Source organism: Scyliorhinus torazame, chromosome 13 (genome assembly GCF_047496885.1).
Source record: "Scyliorhinus torazame isolate Kashiwa2021f chromosome 13, sScyTor2.1, whole genome shotgun sequence".
NCBI lineage: Eukaryota > Metazoa > Chordata > Chondrichthyes > Carcharhiniformes > Scyliorhinidae > Scyliorhinus > Scyliorhinus torazame.
The window spans coordinates 190,517,423-190,536,209 of NC_092719.1; the positions used below are offsets into that span (position 1 = coordinate 190,517,423).

At 43.7% G+C, this 18,787-nt stretch overlaps 1 protein-coding gene across 5 annotated transcripts in view; it reads right to left on the minus strand.

Moving 5' to 3' along the window:
- Positions 1–5,640: 5,640 nt before the first annotated feature.
- Positions 5,641–18,787, minus strand: part of LOC140388452 (POC1 centriolar protein homolog A-like) — a 180,262-nt gene continuing 167,115 nt past the window's right edge. For 4 of the 5 annotated variants that reach the window (XM_072472612.1, XM_072472608.1, XM_072472610.1 and 1 more), the window contains one exon: positions 5,641–5,989. In XM_072472612.1, coding sequence (XP_072328713.1) covers positions 5,909–5,989 — 81 coding nt within the window. In that variant the 3' untranslated portion in view covers positions 5,641–5,908. The remainder of the gene's footprint in view (positions 5,990–18,787) is intronic. The other variant, XM_072472609.1, reaches the window with a different exon arrangement.

Genomic DNA, 18,787 nt, shown 5'->3' on the forward strand with positions numbered 1-18,787 from the left:
TACACACTCCACTGATTATTGAGCAGAACATTGGAGCAAGAATCCTGAGGACACCGACATCGAGTAGCCAGATAACGAATTTAAAACCCACAGCAGTTTCAAGTGAACCAAGTGTGCTTTCCACTAATGGTGAAGATGCAGATAAGGTCGACCCGATTATCCATTGTACCACACTAACCCCAGTGATTAAGCAGTTATGTATGGGGAGTATAATGTGGGCAATTGAGAACAGTAAAAGAGAGACTGTGACCATGCCAGTCCCAGCAAAATCAGACCCAGAGACCATGAAGGCATGTACATTAGACAAAGATACATATGAGGTACCTGAGAAGAAAAGTGAAACGGAATGTTCTTTGGAAAATAGTACAATGTCGATAGAAACATTGGATCCTATATTCGAGACCATACATATGGGAGAATTTGGGGGTAATAAACAAGGTTCTGCAATGTCTGGGGGAAGATTTAAAATTCCAAAGAAGAGAAGCCCAAATGAAGGACAACGGCAAGACAATGACAGTCCACCGACATGGTGTGCACCACCAGATGAAAACTCTGACAATTTACCCAACCCTAGTGAACAGCAAGCTGCTAATGAGGATCTATCCACGGGATGTGAGACGAGTGACGACAGCATCCCACTTCCCATGCAAAAGGTGCAAGGTGACAGACCTCGCCTAGTGCGTACCGAGGCACTCGACGATCACGGTGGGACCACTGACGACTGCGGTGGCGGCGCACCGCTTCCACCCTCGATGGCTCGACCCTCTCCACTGGTTGGTGCATTCCTGCATGTTCCGACTCCAGAAGTGCAGCTTCAGGGAATCTCGGCTGCCTCCAGTGAACCTGTTGGGACTCCGGACGGGGGGCATCGACGGAAGGCAGACCGGACTCCAGATGGGGAGCAGCCAAGCGCCGACTCTGATTTGCGCACGCCAGACCTTGCTCCGGACGGGCGGTGTCGCGGCCTCGGTGATGGCACGCTCAGGGTGACGGCGGATGCCACGGCGACAGGGAATGGATCGCATGGCAGTCCCACTGGGTCGGCAGTGGCAACCAGCACCGGCGGTCCAAGATGGACACACCAATTCGCGCCATCGCCAGACGTTGATGCGAGCAACAATTCTCTCTCCAAGGCGACATGCTTCGACGTTTCTCTGCGGAGTCGCCCTTCCGGCACAGCAGGTGGCCGGAACCAGCGTGCACAGTCTCGGCCAACTTCCACATCTGGCACAGTCATCGCCTTGCATGATATTAGTGATGGTGCTACTTCGATGGCAACGACCCATCGGCTACAAGATGCCGTCCACCACAAACATAAAAAGAAAAAGACTCCACCTTGTTCCTGGCATGCAGGGCGGATGGATTGGTGCGTAGGCGCAATCAGCGAGCTTTGCGCCGCCTTCCATGCTCGCAACTGAACCGTACGCACACGCCGGATCCTCCACTGGTTCCCAAGGATGACTTCGTGGAGATGCCACGGATCATGCCCCTTCCATCGCCACCAGAACCAAACCACAGCCAAGGCACCACTAACAAAGATGTTGAATGTTATATTTGCACGAATGAAAAAACCAAGCACTGCACGAAGTACAACAAATGGTAAAGTAGAGACTTCGGCAACAGCATCACCTCCAACAGTCCAAGGTGAACCAGTGTGACCCCAAATCTCCACAGCTGAACCGGCTTGAGGACCAGCCCATTCTTGAGGCGGTCACCCATTAGACTGGACTTATAACGCTGTTCATACGTTCAAAAAGTCAAACACTTCTGTAGTATAACCTGTTGTTGTTTATTGTTCCAGATATCGTCTGACCAGACCAATGTTCAAGTTTTTTTTTTCTCTCGCATCCAAGTTTTGTTATGGTACAACCTTGTTAGTGTGACGCACCCGACATCGCCCCATGTAAATAGTTACGTCATATACACACGCTGTACACAACACACACACACACTCTTAGGTGCACTCACGACACAATTTTATTTATAACCACGTAGGCACATATCTTTGTAAAAAGGGGGGATGTCATGATATTCAAACACACACATCATGATAGACACACCAACAGACAAATCAGAACACACAACACCACAACCAATGACAGAAAGATATAAAAGCACAGACACGACCCCCGGTGGTCAGTATTAGCTGCAGAGGAGGACCAGGACAGATCGGTTACCAAACACACTCAGGGAGACAGCACGTGCAGAGTATCCAGAACGAACTGTATTATAAGAGTTAAAATAAAATAGAGTTGTACCACATACAACTGTGTTGGCTCATCTGTGCACCAGAGCACCCAACACCACAGGAAAGAAAACTATGTGGACAGAAGTCAGCAGAATGTGGCAACACGCGCATGGACAATGGTCAACAAAATGTCTCGTGGGCCACACTACGAACCCAGATGGACCACATATGGCCCCCGGGTCACTGGTTGCCCACAACTGACCTAGGCACAATACTTTATATAGAATTAATTTTAGAACCCTAAAGTCGATCTGTTTGATGGAAATCTTCTGGACTCCATTTTGTAAATATATTGATGAAGCCAATGCAGAAAAGAAATAAATTACTGTTACACATATCTCCACTGGAGCCACATCTTAGAAGTGATCTTGGAATTAACATACTTTGCATATCTTACAATGCATCATTTAATTCTGCCACTGCAGTGCAAATCTTTCTGAAGTGAATTGACATACCCGTCATGCTGATGGCCTGCAACAGATTTCCAATAAATTTCCTTCTTTGATAAATTATCTTTTTGAAATTTCTTAAGTAGATGAACAGTGTATGGAAGAGAATACATTTCTCATACATGGCAGACCCATTTACAGTTAATATCTTGGGATATAGCCAAGATGGGTTAACACAGCTTTTCCTGCAGGCCATTAGTACTGTACTGATTACAGCAAACCTACCTGTACAATGTCTTGTGGTGGCAGAAATAGGTATAAATCCAGCATATTGTTCAGCTCCAGGATCTGCTTGATTAAGGAAGTTTAAAGCTCGACCACCGATCCTTTTATCTTTTCTCATCATCCAAGCTTCCAAGCACATCTCGCAAATGAAAAATGATTTGCTTGTCCTGCTTTTGATTTGGTATACTGTATTCACTGCTTACAACCCATTGTTCTCTACAGTAGGGAGGCCAAACTCAGATTCGTTGAATGCTTTGCAGAACACCTCCATTCAGTTTGCAAGTGTGACGTCAAGCTACCAAACACCTGTTATATTCTGCTTCATTCCCACTCTTCCTACAATGCTCCAATGAAGCTTAAAAGTAAATTCATGGAAATGCACTTCATCTTTTGATTAGGTACTTTATAAACTTCTGGACTCAACATTTCACTCAGTAATTTTGGATCATAAAGTCTTCACCGCATTTTGTTTGTGGCATGGTTTTTCGATGGCAACTCTTAGTAATGATTCTGCTTTCCCACTTGCATCTCCTCAAGGCATCTTTTCTTTCTTTATTTATTCCATTATCACCTCCTTTTGATGCACCATCAATCCTTTTGTCATTTAATCTCACCTGTCTTCTACTTCCAGACCTTTTTTCTAACTTTCGCTCCCCTCTCTTGCTGTCTCTATACTTGCTTTAAGCCTCTTACATAGATTACATAGAACATACAGTGCAGAAGGAGGCCATTCGGCCCATCGAGTCTGCACCGACCCACATTAATCCCTCACTTCCACCCAATAACCCCTCCCAACCCTTATGGACACTACGGGTAATTTAGCATGGCCAATCCACCTAACCTGCACGTCTTTGGACATTTGTAATGTTTCCCAGTCATTAATCTGCAAAAAATGGGCTGGATTTTGTGGTGAGCTTCAGGACCAAATGGGAGACCAGAGTCTATATTTGATGGCGGCATGCCAAAAGGCACAATCTTGCCACAGATGGCTTCCTAATTGGCCGACTCCATGCTTGTCCTCTCAAGGGTGCAAAGGTGCCTCAATATCGAGGCGCCCTTGGAGACAACTATGAAAATCAAATGTAGTGAGGGCCAAAGCCCTCAAGAGTTGAGGAAAAAGCCCCGTCAGAGGTATTGTTTGGTCTGCGGTCTTTCATGCCCTTGGGTTGTCTGGCTCTGATGGTTCACCCCGCCTGCTGCAGGGAGGCTTGTCTCATTTGAGCTACTAGCCTCCACAAGTAGTGGTGGGGGGCGCTCCACCAGCAACAAAATGTTGGTGAGGCTGCAAAATCCTCCCTAACTGGGGATTTACCCATCTTAATGCAGTGCAATGCGAAGCCGATCCTATTCCTAACCTGTTCCTGGAAACGGCTGGCAAGAATGCTCCGACAAATCATCCCAAGACAGCTCCCCTATTAACTCTGAGCCGGATTTACCGACCACCCCACCGCGTGTTGGCGGGGGAGGCAGCCTGCCAGTGGGATCTACGTTGACTTCGGTCAACGGCCTACGGGAAAGCCGTGCGCGGCGTGGGACCGGAATTTCCTGCCGCCGTGAATAGCCGCTAAATCCTACCCTCTTTGTCTCTCCATAGTTACTGCTGGACCTAGAATCATAGAATTGACAGTGCAGAAGGAGGCTGTTTGGCCCATCAAGTCTGCACTGACCCAATGAAAGAGCACCCACTTAAGCTCACACCTCCACCCTATCCCAGTAACCCCACCTAACCTGCACATCTTTGGACTGTGGGAGGAAACCGGAGCACCCGGAGGAAACCCACGCAGACACGGGGAGAATCACCCAAGGCCAGAATTGAACACGGATCCCTGGTGCTGTGAGGCAGCAGTGCTAACCACTGTGCCGCCCCAAGTAATTCCAGCCGAGTAATTCCAACATATTCTGTTTTTATTCAGATATTGCAACTGCTTTTTTACCTAGTGGTTGTAAGATCCTGGGAAAAACACTCATTGAAACAAATCATATCTCAACACAATGGAATTTTATCAGCGCTGTTAATTGAAGCCCTTAAACTGACCATTTAAATGTCTTTCATGCTCCTACTGGTATTTTACTACTGGCCTGGGTGCTCTCTGCCACATGGGGAAACCACCCTGTAAAACCTCGCTGCATCCAGTGATCAACCCATGGAGTCACCCTTTCCTGTAACCAAAGGCTTCCCCCAAGGGAAACACCATGTACCCCGCAACTACTCCCAACCCATGACTGGGGTCTGCTGGTCTGCCTGACCCCCCGCCTCAAACAACCCTGAAACCCCAACCCCATCCATCTTGGTTCACGAACAGCGCCGATGCTGTTTCTCCACGCCAGTGCAGATCAGCAGTGCCCACTGGTCCTGGTGGTAAAACCGAGACCGAGGAGCTGCTGGCCCACTGATTAGCCGCCAGCTCTTGGAGGTGGGGGTCTCATCTGTTAAATGAACTGGAGCTCCAACGGCAGTTCATGAGCTGTCTGACTGCCACACAATCTGGTTGGGGGTCGCCCAAACGGCAGAGACTGGAATGTGTTTCGGCATTGCAGCCACCTGTCAGGGTCCCGCTAAACACGACAAAATTCAGCCCTTTATCTCCAACTGAAACTGTTCAAAACAATTAAAACACATCTCCGTTGGACTTGACAAATTTTAGCTGCTAACTTTGAGATGAAAATTTTATTAGAATGTTTAAAATCTAATACAAATGGTTCCATTTCGGTCTGAAATAAAACAGTAATAAGAATTTTATTTCATTATAAGAAATACTCCCTCACACAGAGGGCATCATTGTATAAAACGTAGAAAAAGATATACAGATGACTGCTGAAAATATCAGTGCAGCTGTTCTCAGGTAACGAGGAGGATGAACTATTTTACAAAACTGATTGGTGATCTGTGGATTAACACACATTAAACATCTGTCAGTCAAGATGATTAATCTTCCAGTCCCACTGGTGCTTCACTCCTGTTTTCAAACAGTAGACCTTACTTTAATCATGACTTCTGTTGCTTGTCAAGACATTCACGCAGCTTGTCTTCTGTTAATGTAAGTCGCTGTTCAAGAATCGTCACAGTCTGAAGAGTAAAATGAAAAGATAAAGTGCTGTTCATTGGAAATAAAGGGAGATGCAGCACAAATAGCCTTTTCATATGCCAGCGTTAGGGGCTTGTGATACTGCTTCCTGTCATACGCAAACATTTCTGAGCTGAAATGACCAGGCACATGTAAAACAGCAATGAACGTACAGGACAAGAGCAATCACAAATAAAATTATACTTATCTTCAGTGGTCTGAGACCAGCACATCATCTTGCTTGCAACAATTTGGATGATTTTACATCAGTTACAGAATAAAAAGGTTTATTGCATGCTGCCCATACCCAAATACTGCACACACATACACACAAAAATTGGTTGAAAACTTTCATCTAATTCCCAGTTTCTTTTTACTGCCTCCTTCAATATAACCAAAGGCTAAGGAGTTAATAGCATTGCTGCTCTCTTTTTGCCTGCAATTCAGATACCATGACTCTAAACTTTATGAGCTCTGACATCTGGCATAGTGAGATTCTTCTAAATGGATCAGAGTAAAGCAGTTTCCTTGATATTCCCTTGGGGTTGGGGCCCACATAGGACAAAAACATTCACATCACAATATATAAGAGGCTTTGACTTCTTCAGAACAGTGTTTTAACCTTTATTCTTTACCATTCTAACTACAATAGTATCCCAAGTATTAACCAATTTGCGAGAAACCATTATCTGTGGAATGCTGATATTACAACTGTCATATTAAATAATTGCTTCCACTAATTTAACTGACCACCCATTTTATTAAAATATAATTAGTTTGAATCAGTAATTGAAGAAAAGAATCAACTTGGACCATTAATATGTAGTTCAAAATAAGATTGGTTCCACTAAAGGCATATATTATTTGGTTTAAAATTTTCCCTTGGGGAAAACGTCAGCTTAAAGCAGAGGTAGACGAGATGTCCAACATTTCTTTGAAGAATGTTATATGCACTTTTTAGTGAAGTTAAGATAAATAGGATCAAGTACATCAAAATTCACTTACAAATATTTTAAAATACCCAAATTCTTCTCCTGAGTATTTACTTTGTATCCCTTACAGAGTGCAAGATAGATCACTTGTCAATACTTAGCTGGTAGTGAGCAGTGCTGCTCAGGGGGAAGTGAGGACACAGTTTATCTGACATTGCTGCAGTGGGTTTTATTTTTTTAATTTTAATTTTTTTCCCCAATTAATGGGCAATTTAGCGTGGCCAATCCATCTACCTTGCACATCTTTGAGTTGTGGGGGTGAGACCCATGCAGACACGGGGATAATGTGCAATCTCCACACAAACAGTGACCCGGTGCTGGGATCGAACCCGGGTCCTCAGCGCCGCGAGGCAGCAGTGAGAACCACTGCGCCACCGTCCTGTCCTTGCAGTGGGTTTTATGCTCATCATTGACATAGCACAATTGTTGTGCTGCAAATTGCACATCCTAAAAATACGATCTGGCATTGAAATGTGGAGATGAAATGTCACATTTCGACAGACAAGATTATATTGAATCGGTAAATACACAGCGGTATATAAAGTCTGAACTACTGTATCATTTTCACAACTGGGCTAGTAGGGAAAGTAATAGCCCATGGAGCATACAAAGGACCATTGAATCGAGATAAAATTTTTATTAATTAATTGTAAGCCAAAAATAACTATGTAATCAGCAAAGAAACAAAAGACCATGAAAATTCATAGTTTAAATCAACAGCATAAAACAGATATGGTAAAGGTTAGCTGTTATTATGGTCATTTTATATTCAAACCTACATAAATAATATAGGACTGACCCAACCTTTTGGCTACCACATGGTTACAGAGTTAAGATCAGAGCTCAGCATGTGATGTCGGCGGAAGAGAAAACAATACACTGCTGCTGCAAATGTGCATCCCATTACTCTACAGTTCAACAAATGAGTGCTCCAAAACCATGTCACTCAGGTTGTTGTACAACTTGTAAAAAACAATTATGATAACTGATAGGGTGGTATTTTGAACAGTAACTGCTTAATCCTTGGGTGTTTCATAGCCTGAATTTTATGAGGGGCAAAATATTTTAGAACGAAATCAACTGCTCAAATAAAGCTTCTTCCAAAGAGCTCCTTTGTAGAGTGCTCCTGGCCAATATTCCGCTGAACCAGACAGGAAGCAGATGAGCTATGCATGGTGCACATCCACTTGGTAGACTATCTCATTGTTATATTGTGTGCAAAGCAATTTACATAATCTTTAATTTTAAATCCATCATGGATTTGTCTAAAAAGAAAATCAACAGGAAACTGGGTGTCATTCTACAATACTCTTTACGAGGGAAATGAGCAGCTCTGATTTCAGTGGCACAACAATAAAATAAATTAAATGAGATAAAAGCAGATTACTGCGGATGCTGGAATCTGAAACCAAAGAGAAAATTCTGGAAAATCTCAGCAGGTCTGGCAGCATTTGTAGGGAGAGAAAAGAGCTAACGTTTAGAGTCCAGATGACCCTTTGTCAAAGCTGAAATGAGCTGCTGACTTCTATGCATCATAGACTGGCTAAAAGAGGTGGTTTCTGCAAAGATTGTGGCAGCTCAACAGGAATATCATTTTAAAGGCTTTTGCTGTGTTGCAGGCATGGAGCCAGTACGACACAGTTGATTGTATTGGAACAATAAGAAATGGGAGCAGGAATAGGCCACACTGCCAGCTCCACCATTCAATATGATCATGGTTGATCTTCCACCTCAGCTCCACTTTCCCACCTTGATAATCCCTCGGCTTCCTTTGTGTCCAAAAAGTACAAATATTCTTGCCTCTGAAATCAAGTTGCACTCTAGGACCTGACCACCTAATCTAGCCTGATGCTTCAGTGCAACACTGAAGAAATGCCATGTTACTAGCGAGCTGTTTTATGAATGAACCATTAAACAGAGGTAATAGTCCTGCAACACTATTTAAAGAAGGGTAGGGTGTTGATTCTGCAACCTTTGTAGCAAATCAACTGGAAGATTCCTGTATGCAAATTGGCCACCATATTTCCCTGTGTAACAGTGGGTCAGTTTTTGAAAATAATTCATTTGTCATAAGGTGCCTTGGAATGTCCTGATGACATGATACAGAATCTAATTACTTTTTCTTTCACAGACAGTGAAGAGCTGAATGGTTTAACCCACGAGTAAGAGTTCTGCATACACCTTCCTGTATGCATATGCCCAACCACTAGAAACAAAGCTAACAATAGCATAAAAGTTACTATGGCTTTGCAGGCATAGTTGTTTTTTCTCAATGATTTCTAATTCCACCCATAATATAAATGGAGTTGTTTCCACATCAAGGCCACGAGGAGCTATTATAAATGCAGTTTTTAGAGCAGCACGGTGGCGCAGTGGGTTAGCCCTGCTGCCTCACGGCGCCGAGGTCCCAGGTTCGATCCCGGCTCTGGGTCACTGTGTGTGGAGTTTGCACATTCTCGCCGTGTTTGCAGGTGGATTGAACACACTAAATTGGCCCTTAATTGGAAAAAAGTTAATTGGGCACACTAAACTTATTTAAATTTTTTTTCTTTTAAATGCAGTTTTCTTTGCACTGAAAAAAACCTTTAACAGAACTTGATCAAGGTAACTAAATTAAAAGTTATAGACAGAATATTAAATGCTATTTAGAAAACAGTTATCCAAGTTGTTCAGGACATATATTTCCAGATCAAAGTGATGTACTGCAGATAAAGGTATAAGCAAACAATTATTATAAAGATTCCACTGTTCCTAGAATATTCATCTTTTTAAAGTGTTAGCAATCGACAAGCTTTGCCTATCTGATCCATCCAACTATGCCCTTTGCCTTATGGTCTTACTGACAATCATGAATGACCCAAATTAACAAGGGAGACCATTTTAGGTATCTTTGAAAGTGTGACAGCGTCCCTGGAAAACCAGACTGCTAGGTCAGAGGGCAACAGTCTAAGCAAATGGTTGAGAGTATGGAATGTCAATAAATTGCCCAATATGCCTGGAAGCCTTCTTTTCTGTTAGACTTGTGCTATTTGCCACATGCCACAAGAGAAACACAGCAGTTTACAAACCTACTTCCTCCAGCAATGTAAACCAGATGTCTTCTCTCTCTGGTAGATAAAATGGTGGTTTTCAAGCCAAATATTAGAAACACATGGAAATAATTGAATTCCTCTGAGTTTACAAAACTTTTTCAGGGCATGGCTATCTGATTTCAAAAAGATTGCTCTTGTTTCGATCAGCCTCTGGAAACAGATTCTATATCACGGTATCCTATTTGATGATCATCTCTGAACAACTAAAGTTAACACTGCTTTTTAGAATCATCACTGGAATATTTAAAAGATTATAATATAATGCAATATATTGCTTCAAATTTGTGAATTGTTCATTAACGATATTTTGATGGATAGTCAATTTTAATGAGAGTGAAACACTTTCAAATTATGATACATGATTGCAATGTGTTTCTTAATTTCTGAAGAGTATGTACAATTAGATTTAATTTAGAGCACCTCATTTTAACAAGGGTCTCTTTTTTCAAAAACAGTAAGCCTACTTATATTATAGAAACCTTCTGTGCGAAATCCCTAAATTCAGTACGAGTGATTATCTGCTTTAAAACACCATTCATCCAGTGCAAACAGGGCAAAAATCATTTGTAACTACATTGGGATGTTTGTGTGCATTTTCTTCACAACATTCTTACTGATTATTTTACTCCAATAAACTTTTCTTTGGAAGATGAGAATGGATTTCGATTAGCATTACTCAAACTGCTAAATAATGTCAATTTGGACAGCTTTCAGCTTGTTTATCTTTGTTTGGCAGTAAAATTAAGAGGGGGGAACTAAAATTCCGAATGTGTAATGTTAAACTATTGCTGATTCTCTGAATAAAGTTAATCTTCCACAAACAAATCCACAAGGTAAATCACCTCCTGACACATGTAACATTGACCACCTGAGACAGTTCACTGATAGGAAGAAGCTGGGTTTCAAAAAAAACAAATAACTGGTTTAAATAATACATAAAGCAAGTAGCATAGGCTTAAATGCAGGCAGTTTATTACTTATACAGCATTGTGATCTACCTCAAAGTATTGTCACGCTTGTAATAAATTAACATTGTACAATTAATTCATTATTATTATCACAAGTAGGCTTACATTAACACTGCAATGAAGTTACTGTGAAAATCCCCTAGTCGCCACACTCGGGTACACAGAGGGAGAATTCAGAATGTCCAATTCACCCAACAGCAAGTCTTTCAAGACTTGTGGGAGGAAACCGGAGCACCCAGAGGAAACCCACGCAGACCCATGGAGAACATGCAGACTCCGCAAAGACAGTGACCAAAGCGGGAATTGAACCTGGGACTCTGGCACAATTTATGTTCCACTCCTAACTCAAGTTCACAATTAACACTAACTAGCTGAGTCACATAGCAAGGAACAGATAAGATCAAAAACAATCATGGACTTGATTTTCAATTGCCGGTGGGGACAGGAACAACGATGGGTGTGATTTGAAAATACTACACCCTACCATCTCTATAACGTGATGTAATATAAAAGGGAGGACAAGAACCCAATTTCCTCCAATCAAGAGCCCGTTTAGCTCCTTGAGAAGCTTGTTCACAGACGGGGCATGATGAGGTGGCGGTTTTCAATTTGTAAATCACAGAATGGTATTAACCAATTCAAGATAATCAGCTGAGCTCATACCGTGGCTCATTTATGCTTGCTAGAAGTGGCACATATTCATTCGCAAGGACCCGTTTTCTGGAAACTAAAGATTCATGTTTAAGCCTTGCATCTTTTTTGGATTATCCAGGAGTGTGGGGAGCCTATAGTTCACCTCTGTGACCGTACCTCAGCCAGTCAGATTCAACTTTCCAACTAACCAGCATACTTTCCTCTTGTAGTGTAAATTGTTGCGACTATTTGAAAATTGGTATTCTTGCATTTGTCCTAATGAGTGCTAGATGAAAAGTTTCACATGTCTCTCTTTTCAGCAATATTAAAGTTCTGTACTACCAAGTGACGGTTTCATTGAATACCTCTCCTGCCTTCCCCCATCTAGATAACATTATCAATTGGATTATACTATAGTTTTGCCTTTCTCGAGTCGGTTTGAGGAACCCAGGCACAAATATTGGCTCTTTCCCTAGGTTGCTGGCAGGAGAGCTCAAAAAATAAACTCTCAATTCCCAGAGTTTCCTGCGAAACCGAGGAGGGCTGACAATATTTGGGGAAGAATTCCCATTTTATTTTTGGGCATGGGACAGTTGCCTTGGATGTCACCCAATTCTGAACAGTGTGTGCTTTTGCTGGTTATCGATTTCAAATTTTGTTCTCATCAAGCTGAGGAATGTTATTTTATGAGGTTGGACCTTTTCTTGTACCAAGTACTGTAGTCAGAAGCAATGTACAGTTAAGGGTGCGTTTTTCAAAAATATTCCTTCGAATTTCCTCTCAACTCACCTAAGCCAGAATATTTTCTGTCCAATTAATTATTGAAATTATGAGCTCACATAGGGAATAAAATTCGTACTGTATTGTTAACATGTGCTTTCTTCTAAGGGTGGCACTGTGGAGCAATGGTTAGCACTGCTGCCGCACAGCCCCAAGATTCAGGGTGCGATCCCAGCCCCCTGTCCGTGTGGAGTTTGCATGTTCTCCCAGTGTCTGCGTGAGTCTCACCCCCACAACCCAAAAGATGTGCATTGTAGGTGGATTGGATGCACTAAATTGCCTCTTAATTGGGAAGAATTTTTTTTTAAATGTGCTTTACACTTATGTTGCTGACATCTATCTTATCTTGATTTTGAAAAGGAGAGAGGAGGATGGCAGCCTCATGGCGAGAGGGGTGGCAGCCCATGGCAAGTTGGGGCGGCGGCCTTGTGGCAAGAGGGACAGCGGTCTCGTGGGGAGAGGGGCTGCAGCCTCGGTGCAAGGGGGAGAGAGGTGTCTGTGTGTGAGATCGAGAGAGAGAGCTAGAGAGAGGTAATTGTGTGTGCAAAGTAGAGGGAGAGGTAAGTGTGTGGGTAAAAGGGAGAGGTGAGTGTGTTTGTGTGTTGTGTGTAAAAGAGAGATGAGCGGATGTGCATGATGTGTGTAAAAAAGCGGTGTGTGTGTGTATATATATATATATATATATATAATATATATATATATTTATATGTGTGTGAGAGAGGTGTGTGTGGCTTGACACTCTCTTCCCCCATCACCCAGGCCCGATTCCGAGCCTCTGTGAGGCCCGGGAATCTCATCCCCATACTCCTAGGACTGACCCAACCTGAAGCCTCACCCAGCTCCCCAACCCCAATGATGACACTCTAGTCTCCACTCCCTCCAGGCCTGGCCCACCACCCCATGACCTCCAAACCCCCACCCCCGACCTCTGTTTCATACCCGCCCTCTTGCACCACACAGGTCCTATCCATTTACCTTCTTCCTGGTCTGCTGTGACGAATGCAGGATTTTCGATATATTGGATTATAAACATTTGGCAATTAAAGTGTTAGTGTGATTGACAGGAGTAGTCATGTTTTTAAAAGAATCTTGCTTTGCAAGACCAGAAAGCTTTTAGGAGTCAGAGGTAAAATTGACCATCATAAAAGCCTGGGCTAACGCACTGTTGATTGACTATGGAGGAGTCCCTGGTGAGTAAATGTGTTTTTAGCCTGGGGAGATAATTTGTTTCCAGACTGGGGAGCCCAAGGTCTTTTGCTCTCACAATAGGATAGTTAAGAAGATTAATAGTATTCAAAGCAGTGCAGGCTTGTCTGAGGACAAGGGGGAAGCTGAATTAAACTAGTTGAAACAGCACTTTGAAGACAGAAGCCAGAGTCTGCAGGAATTCTAAAAGAAGTCAATTCTGTTCTGGAAAGCAAGTATCACTCTGTGTCATTGGAGTGTTATAGGCCAGAGTTTAGAGAACCCCAAAGTGTAACATGGAGTTCACCTGACCCACAACTTTTAATAGATTGTGGTATGGGGAGCACACGGCTCACTCTACAGATATGGTATAGCAGAAATGGAAAAGTATTTTTTAAAGCAAAACAATGTTAATTCTATGAACTCAAGTTAACCTTTTTAAAACATAGTGAACATCTTTGCAACCATCAATTCAAATACAACCCCCAAAAAATACAACACAAAGTAATCCTTAATAACTTCCCAAACAACATCCAGAAGGCAAAACAAACACCTTTTAACAGAAGCACATCAGGTTTACATTCACTACTGAGAACATTTATAATTCCGAATTCACCAAATGATCAAGAGATAGTCTTTTCATGGCAGAGAGATCAACAGTACACCTGCTTTGTCTGGCTTCAGCTCCAACACTGAAAACGAAACTAAAACACACCCTGCAGCAAACAGCCTAAAACAAAAGTAAAAAGCTGACAGACAGCCCAGCTCCACCCACACTCTGACATCACTGATAAACACCCATTTCTTAAAGGTACATTTCTTAAACACCCATTTCTTAAAGGTACTCTCACATGATAGGAGTGCAGCATGGATTGAGAGTGTTATGATGTTTTTCTTCTGGTTTAATTGGAATAGAGATAATTTAAGGTATTTTTTTTGCTGATTTGAGTAGTATTGTTGATGGAGTAATGGCAAGCTATTTTCGGGTGTGAGGTTAAAGGTTTTAATACTGTGTTAGTAAAAAAGTTTTGTTCCACAATACCAAAACCCTGGCTGGGATTCTCCGAAAATGGGGCTATTCCCCACGCCTGCCAGAAAACGGGCGCGAATCACTTCAGACTTTTTTCAAAAAGTTTGGAGCAATTCACCGATTTCAAGAGGGATAGCAGAGTCCCGACGTGCGCCCCCCAGTTCCTGCTGCTGATACGAGGCCCTGCATCTCCGGCAGCGGGTCCGCGCATGCGCATGGCGGCCGGCCACGGGTCAGCGCATGTGCTTCCTGGCCATTTTCGCGCCGGCCCCTCGCAACATGGCGGAGCCACACAGCGGGCCGTCACGGAAGAAGATAGGCCCCCCCCCCCGGATCGTGCGCGTCCGCCAATTGGTAGCCGCCGATTGTGGGCCTGGCCATCGTGGAGGCCCCCCTCGGGAGTTTGATCCCCCCCACCCCAAACCAGGATGGCCAGCGCAGCCGGGAAGCCAAGCTCCCGCCGGGTCGGAACCATGCCGGCGGAACTTGGCGGGAGCTCGGCCAGTCGATCGCGGAGAATCGCCGTGGGCCTCTTTCAACGGCCCCCCCGACCAGCGCCGCGTCGACCACTCAGACGGCTGGCGGCGATTCTCCGGTCTGCGGAGAACCACGTCGCGGCGTCAGAACCGATCTGGGCTCCGCGCCCGCCCTGAGCGCGATTTCGCCGCGGAGGCTCGGAGAATCCCAGCCCCTATTTTTTTCGTGCAATCACTCTTGGAGCGAAGTATCCTTTCTGCACAGTCTTACAAAATAAAACAAAATACTGGAGTTTTGATCCAGTATCCTAGTCGCATAGCCAGTATGGGCGGCATGGTAGCACAGTGGTTAGCACTGTTGCTTCACAGCTCCAGTGTCCCAGCTTCGATTCCCGGCTTAGGTCACTGTCTGTGTGGAGTCTGTACGTTCTCCCAGTGTCTGCGTGGGTTTCCTTCGGGTGCTCCGGTTTCCTCCCACAAGTCCTGAAAGACGCACTGTTAGGTGAATTGGACATGCTGAATTCTCCCTCAATGTACCCGAACAGGCGTCGGAATATGGCGACTGGGGGCTTTTCACAATAACTTCATTGCAATGTTAATGTAAGGCTACTTGTGACAATAAGGATCATTATTATAGTCACTGTTGAGGTCTGGTATGGGATTGTAATACTGCCAAGGACCTTTAAACATATCTGGCTTATGGCTGTAAAAAAAAGAGGGCGTGACCTACTTCACTTTGACCCAGCTGCACTCTTTCGCTTGGGCCCATGGATGCACTGCATTGCCAGTATCTCACCCAGTCTGAGTCGGAAGGATGGGCGAGACAGGCTGGGAGAATCAGATAAGAAATTGGGCACAGAGTGTGAATCTAATACCAATTGCCACTCAAAGGAACTTCAGGACTAATATTTAACATTGCAAATGTTAAACTAATCTCCCATCATACTGAAAATTAACATTCACTGAAGAAAAATATGAATTATTGAAGGATTATTCATCTATTTCTAACCACAGAATGGATACAGTCATGCTGAACTTTTGCAGTGACCTGAAGCAGTTTCAGATTTCTCTCTCTCTCTCTCTCTCTATATATATATATATCTCAACAAAAAAATGGAAAAGATGAATTTTAAAGTTCTCTAGGTACTCTACAGGATTTCTTGGCAACTTAAAATTTTTGGAATATAGGTGGAGCAAACTACCATCAAACAAACTATGATGTACCCACAGAGGCCTCTGCCCTTCCCCCCCAACCCAGAATGATAGCTAAGGACTGTAAATATTTTCTAATCCAATGGTTTTGTTGTCATGGCATGAGAGATTAAAAGTGAAAATTCATTCATTTCAAACATGTTGCCTCTTGGAATTTACCCAATCCACTTCATTCCCCGAGGAAAATTTCTGCAGTGTTACACACCCTCTAGGTAATTTTCACCTGTGGGATATGGAAATTTATATTTACATGTGGCGCTGACTAGTTAAGGAAGAATTGCTGATTAATAGCATCCAGCATAACCACACTCCAATTTGGAAAATGAGCTGGAATTCAGAAATGTGAGCATTTGGGGAAATGGTAGTCATAGATAAGAGTCATAGATGTTGACAGCATGGAAACAGGCCCTTCGGCCCAGCTGGTCCATGCCACCCAGTTTCTATCACAAAGCTAGTCCCATTTGCCTGCATTTGGCCCATATCCCTCTTAACCCACCCTGCCCATGTAACTGTCTAACTGCTTTTTAAAGGACAAAATTGTACCACCTCTACCACTGCCTCTGGCAGCTCGTTCCAAATACTCACCACCCTCTGGGTGAAGAAATTTCCCCTCTGGTCTCTTTTGTATCATTCCCCTCTCACCTTAAAACTTTGTCCTCTAGTTCTAGACTCCTCTACCTTTGGGAAAAGATGTTGTCTATCTACCTTATCGATGCTCCTCATTATCTTATAGACCTCTAATAGAACACCCCTGAACCTCCTACACTCCAGGGAAAAAAGCCCCAGCCTATCCAGCCTCTCCTTATAGCTCAGACCATCCACTCCTGGTAGCATCCTCGTAAATGTCTTCTGCACTCTTTCCAGTTTAACAATATCCTTCCTATAATAGGGTGACCAGAACTGAACACAGATTCCATGTGTGGTCTTACGAAAGTCTTGTAATTCAAAAAGCCGTTCCAACTCCTGTATTCAATATTCTGACCAATAAAACCTAGCATGCTGCACGGTAGCACAGTGGTTAGCACAGTTGCTTCACAGCTGCAGGGTCCCAGGCTCGACTCCCGGCTTGGGTCAGTGTCTGTGCGGAGTCTGCACTTTCTCCCCCTGCCTGCGTGGGTTTCCTCTGGGTGCTCCGGTTTCCTCCTACAGTCCAAAGATGTGCAGGTTAAGGTGGATTGGCCATGCAAAATTGCCCTTAGTGTCCAAAAGGGTTGGGTGGGGTTATTGGGTTCGGGTGGAGGTGTGGGCTTGGGTAGGGTGCTCTATCCAAGGGTGGTGCAGACTTGATGGGCCGAATGGCCTCCTTCTGCACTGTTGATTCTATGATTTCATCAGGTCTTGTCTATCTTGATGCGCTTTAATACCTCCAGCACCTCCTTCTCTGTAATATGTACACTCCTCAAGACATCACTTATTATTTCGTCAATTTCCCTAACATTCATGCCTTTCTCAACAGTAAATACTGACGAGAAATATTCATTTAGGACCTCTCCCATCCCTTGTGGATCCGCACATAGATGACCCTGTTTATTATTAAGAGGCCCTACCCTCTCCCTAGTCACTCTTTTGCCCTTTATGCATCTGTAAAAGCTCTTTGGATTTTCCTTTGCCTTATCTGCCAAGACAATCTCATGTCCCCTTTTTGCCCTCCTGATTTCTCTCTTAACTCTACTCGGCCAAGCCCAATACTCTTCAAGTGATCCATTTGATCCCAGCTCCTATGCATGTCATATACCTCTTTCTTCCTTTTGACCATGGCTTCAATATCCCGAGTCATCCAGGATTCCCTACTTCTATCAGCCTTACCCTTCACTCTAAGAGGAATGTGCTCACCCTAAACCTTAGTTAACACTCTTTTGAAAGACTCCCACTTACCAGCTGTCCCCTTGCCTGCAAATAGACTCCTCCAATCAACTTTCGAAAGTTCCCGCCTAATAATCGGCCTTGCCCCAATTTAGAATTTTAACTTTTCGGCCAGAACTTTCATTCTCCATAGCTATCTTAGAACTAATGGAATAATGATCACTGGACGCAAAGTGATCCCTCACTAAAACATCCGTCACCTGCCCTTCCTTATTCCCCAAGAGGACGTCAAGTTTTGCCCCCCCCCCCCCATCCACATATTGAATGAGGAATTCTTCCTGAATACACTCAACAAATTTCTCTCTATCCAAACCCCGAGTGCTATTGCTTTCCCAGTTAATGTTGGGAATGTTAAAGTCCCTTGGAACATTGAGCTGCCAGTCCTGCCCCTCCTTTAGCCATGTTTCAGTAGTAGCTATAATATCCCAGTCCCATGTACCCATGAGTTCATCTGCCTTGCCCATTAGGCCTCTTGCGTTGAAATAAATGCAGTTCAATCTGTTTCTCTGCTCTCCACTTTTCTCCTTACTGGCTTTTGTTTCTATCCCTTCTTTACTACCCTCTGACTT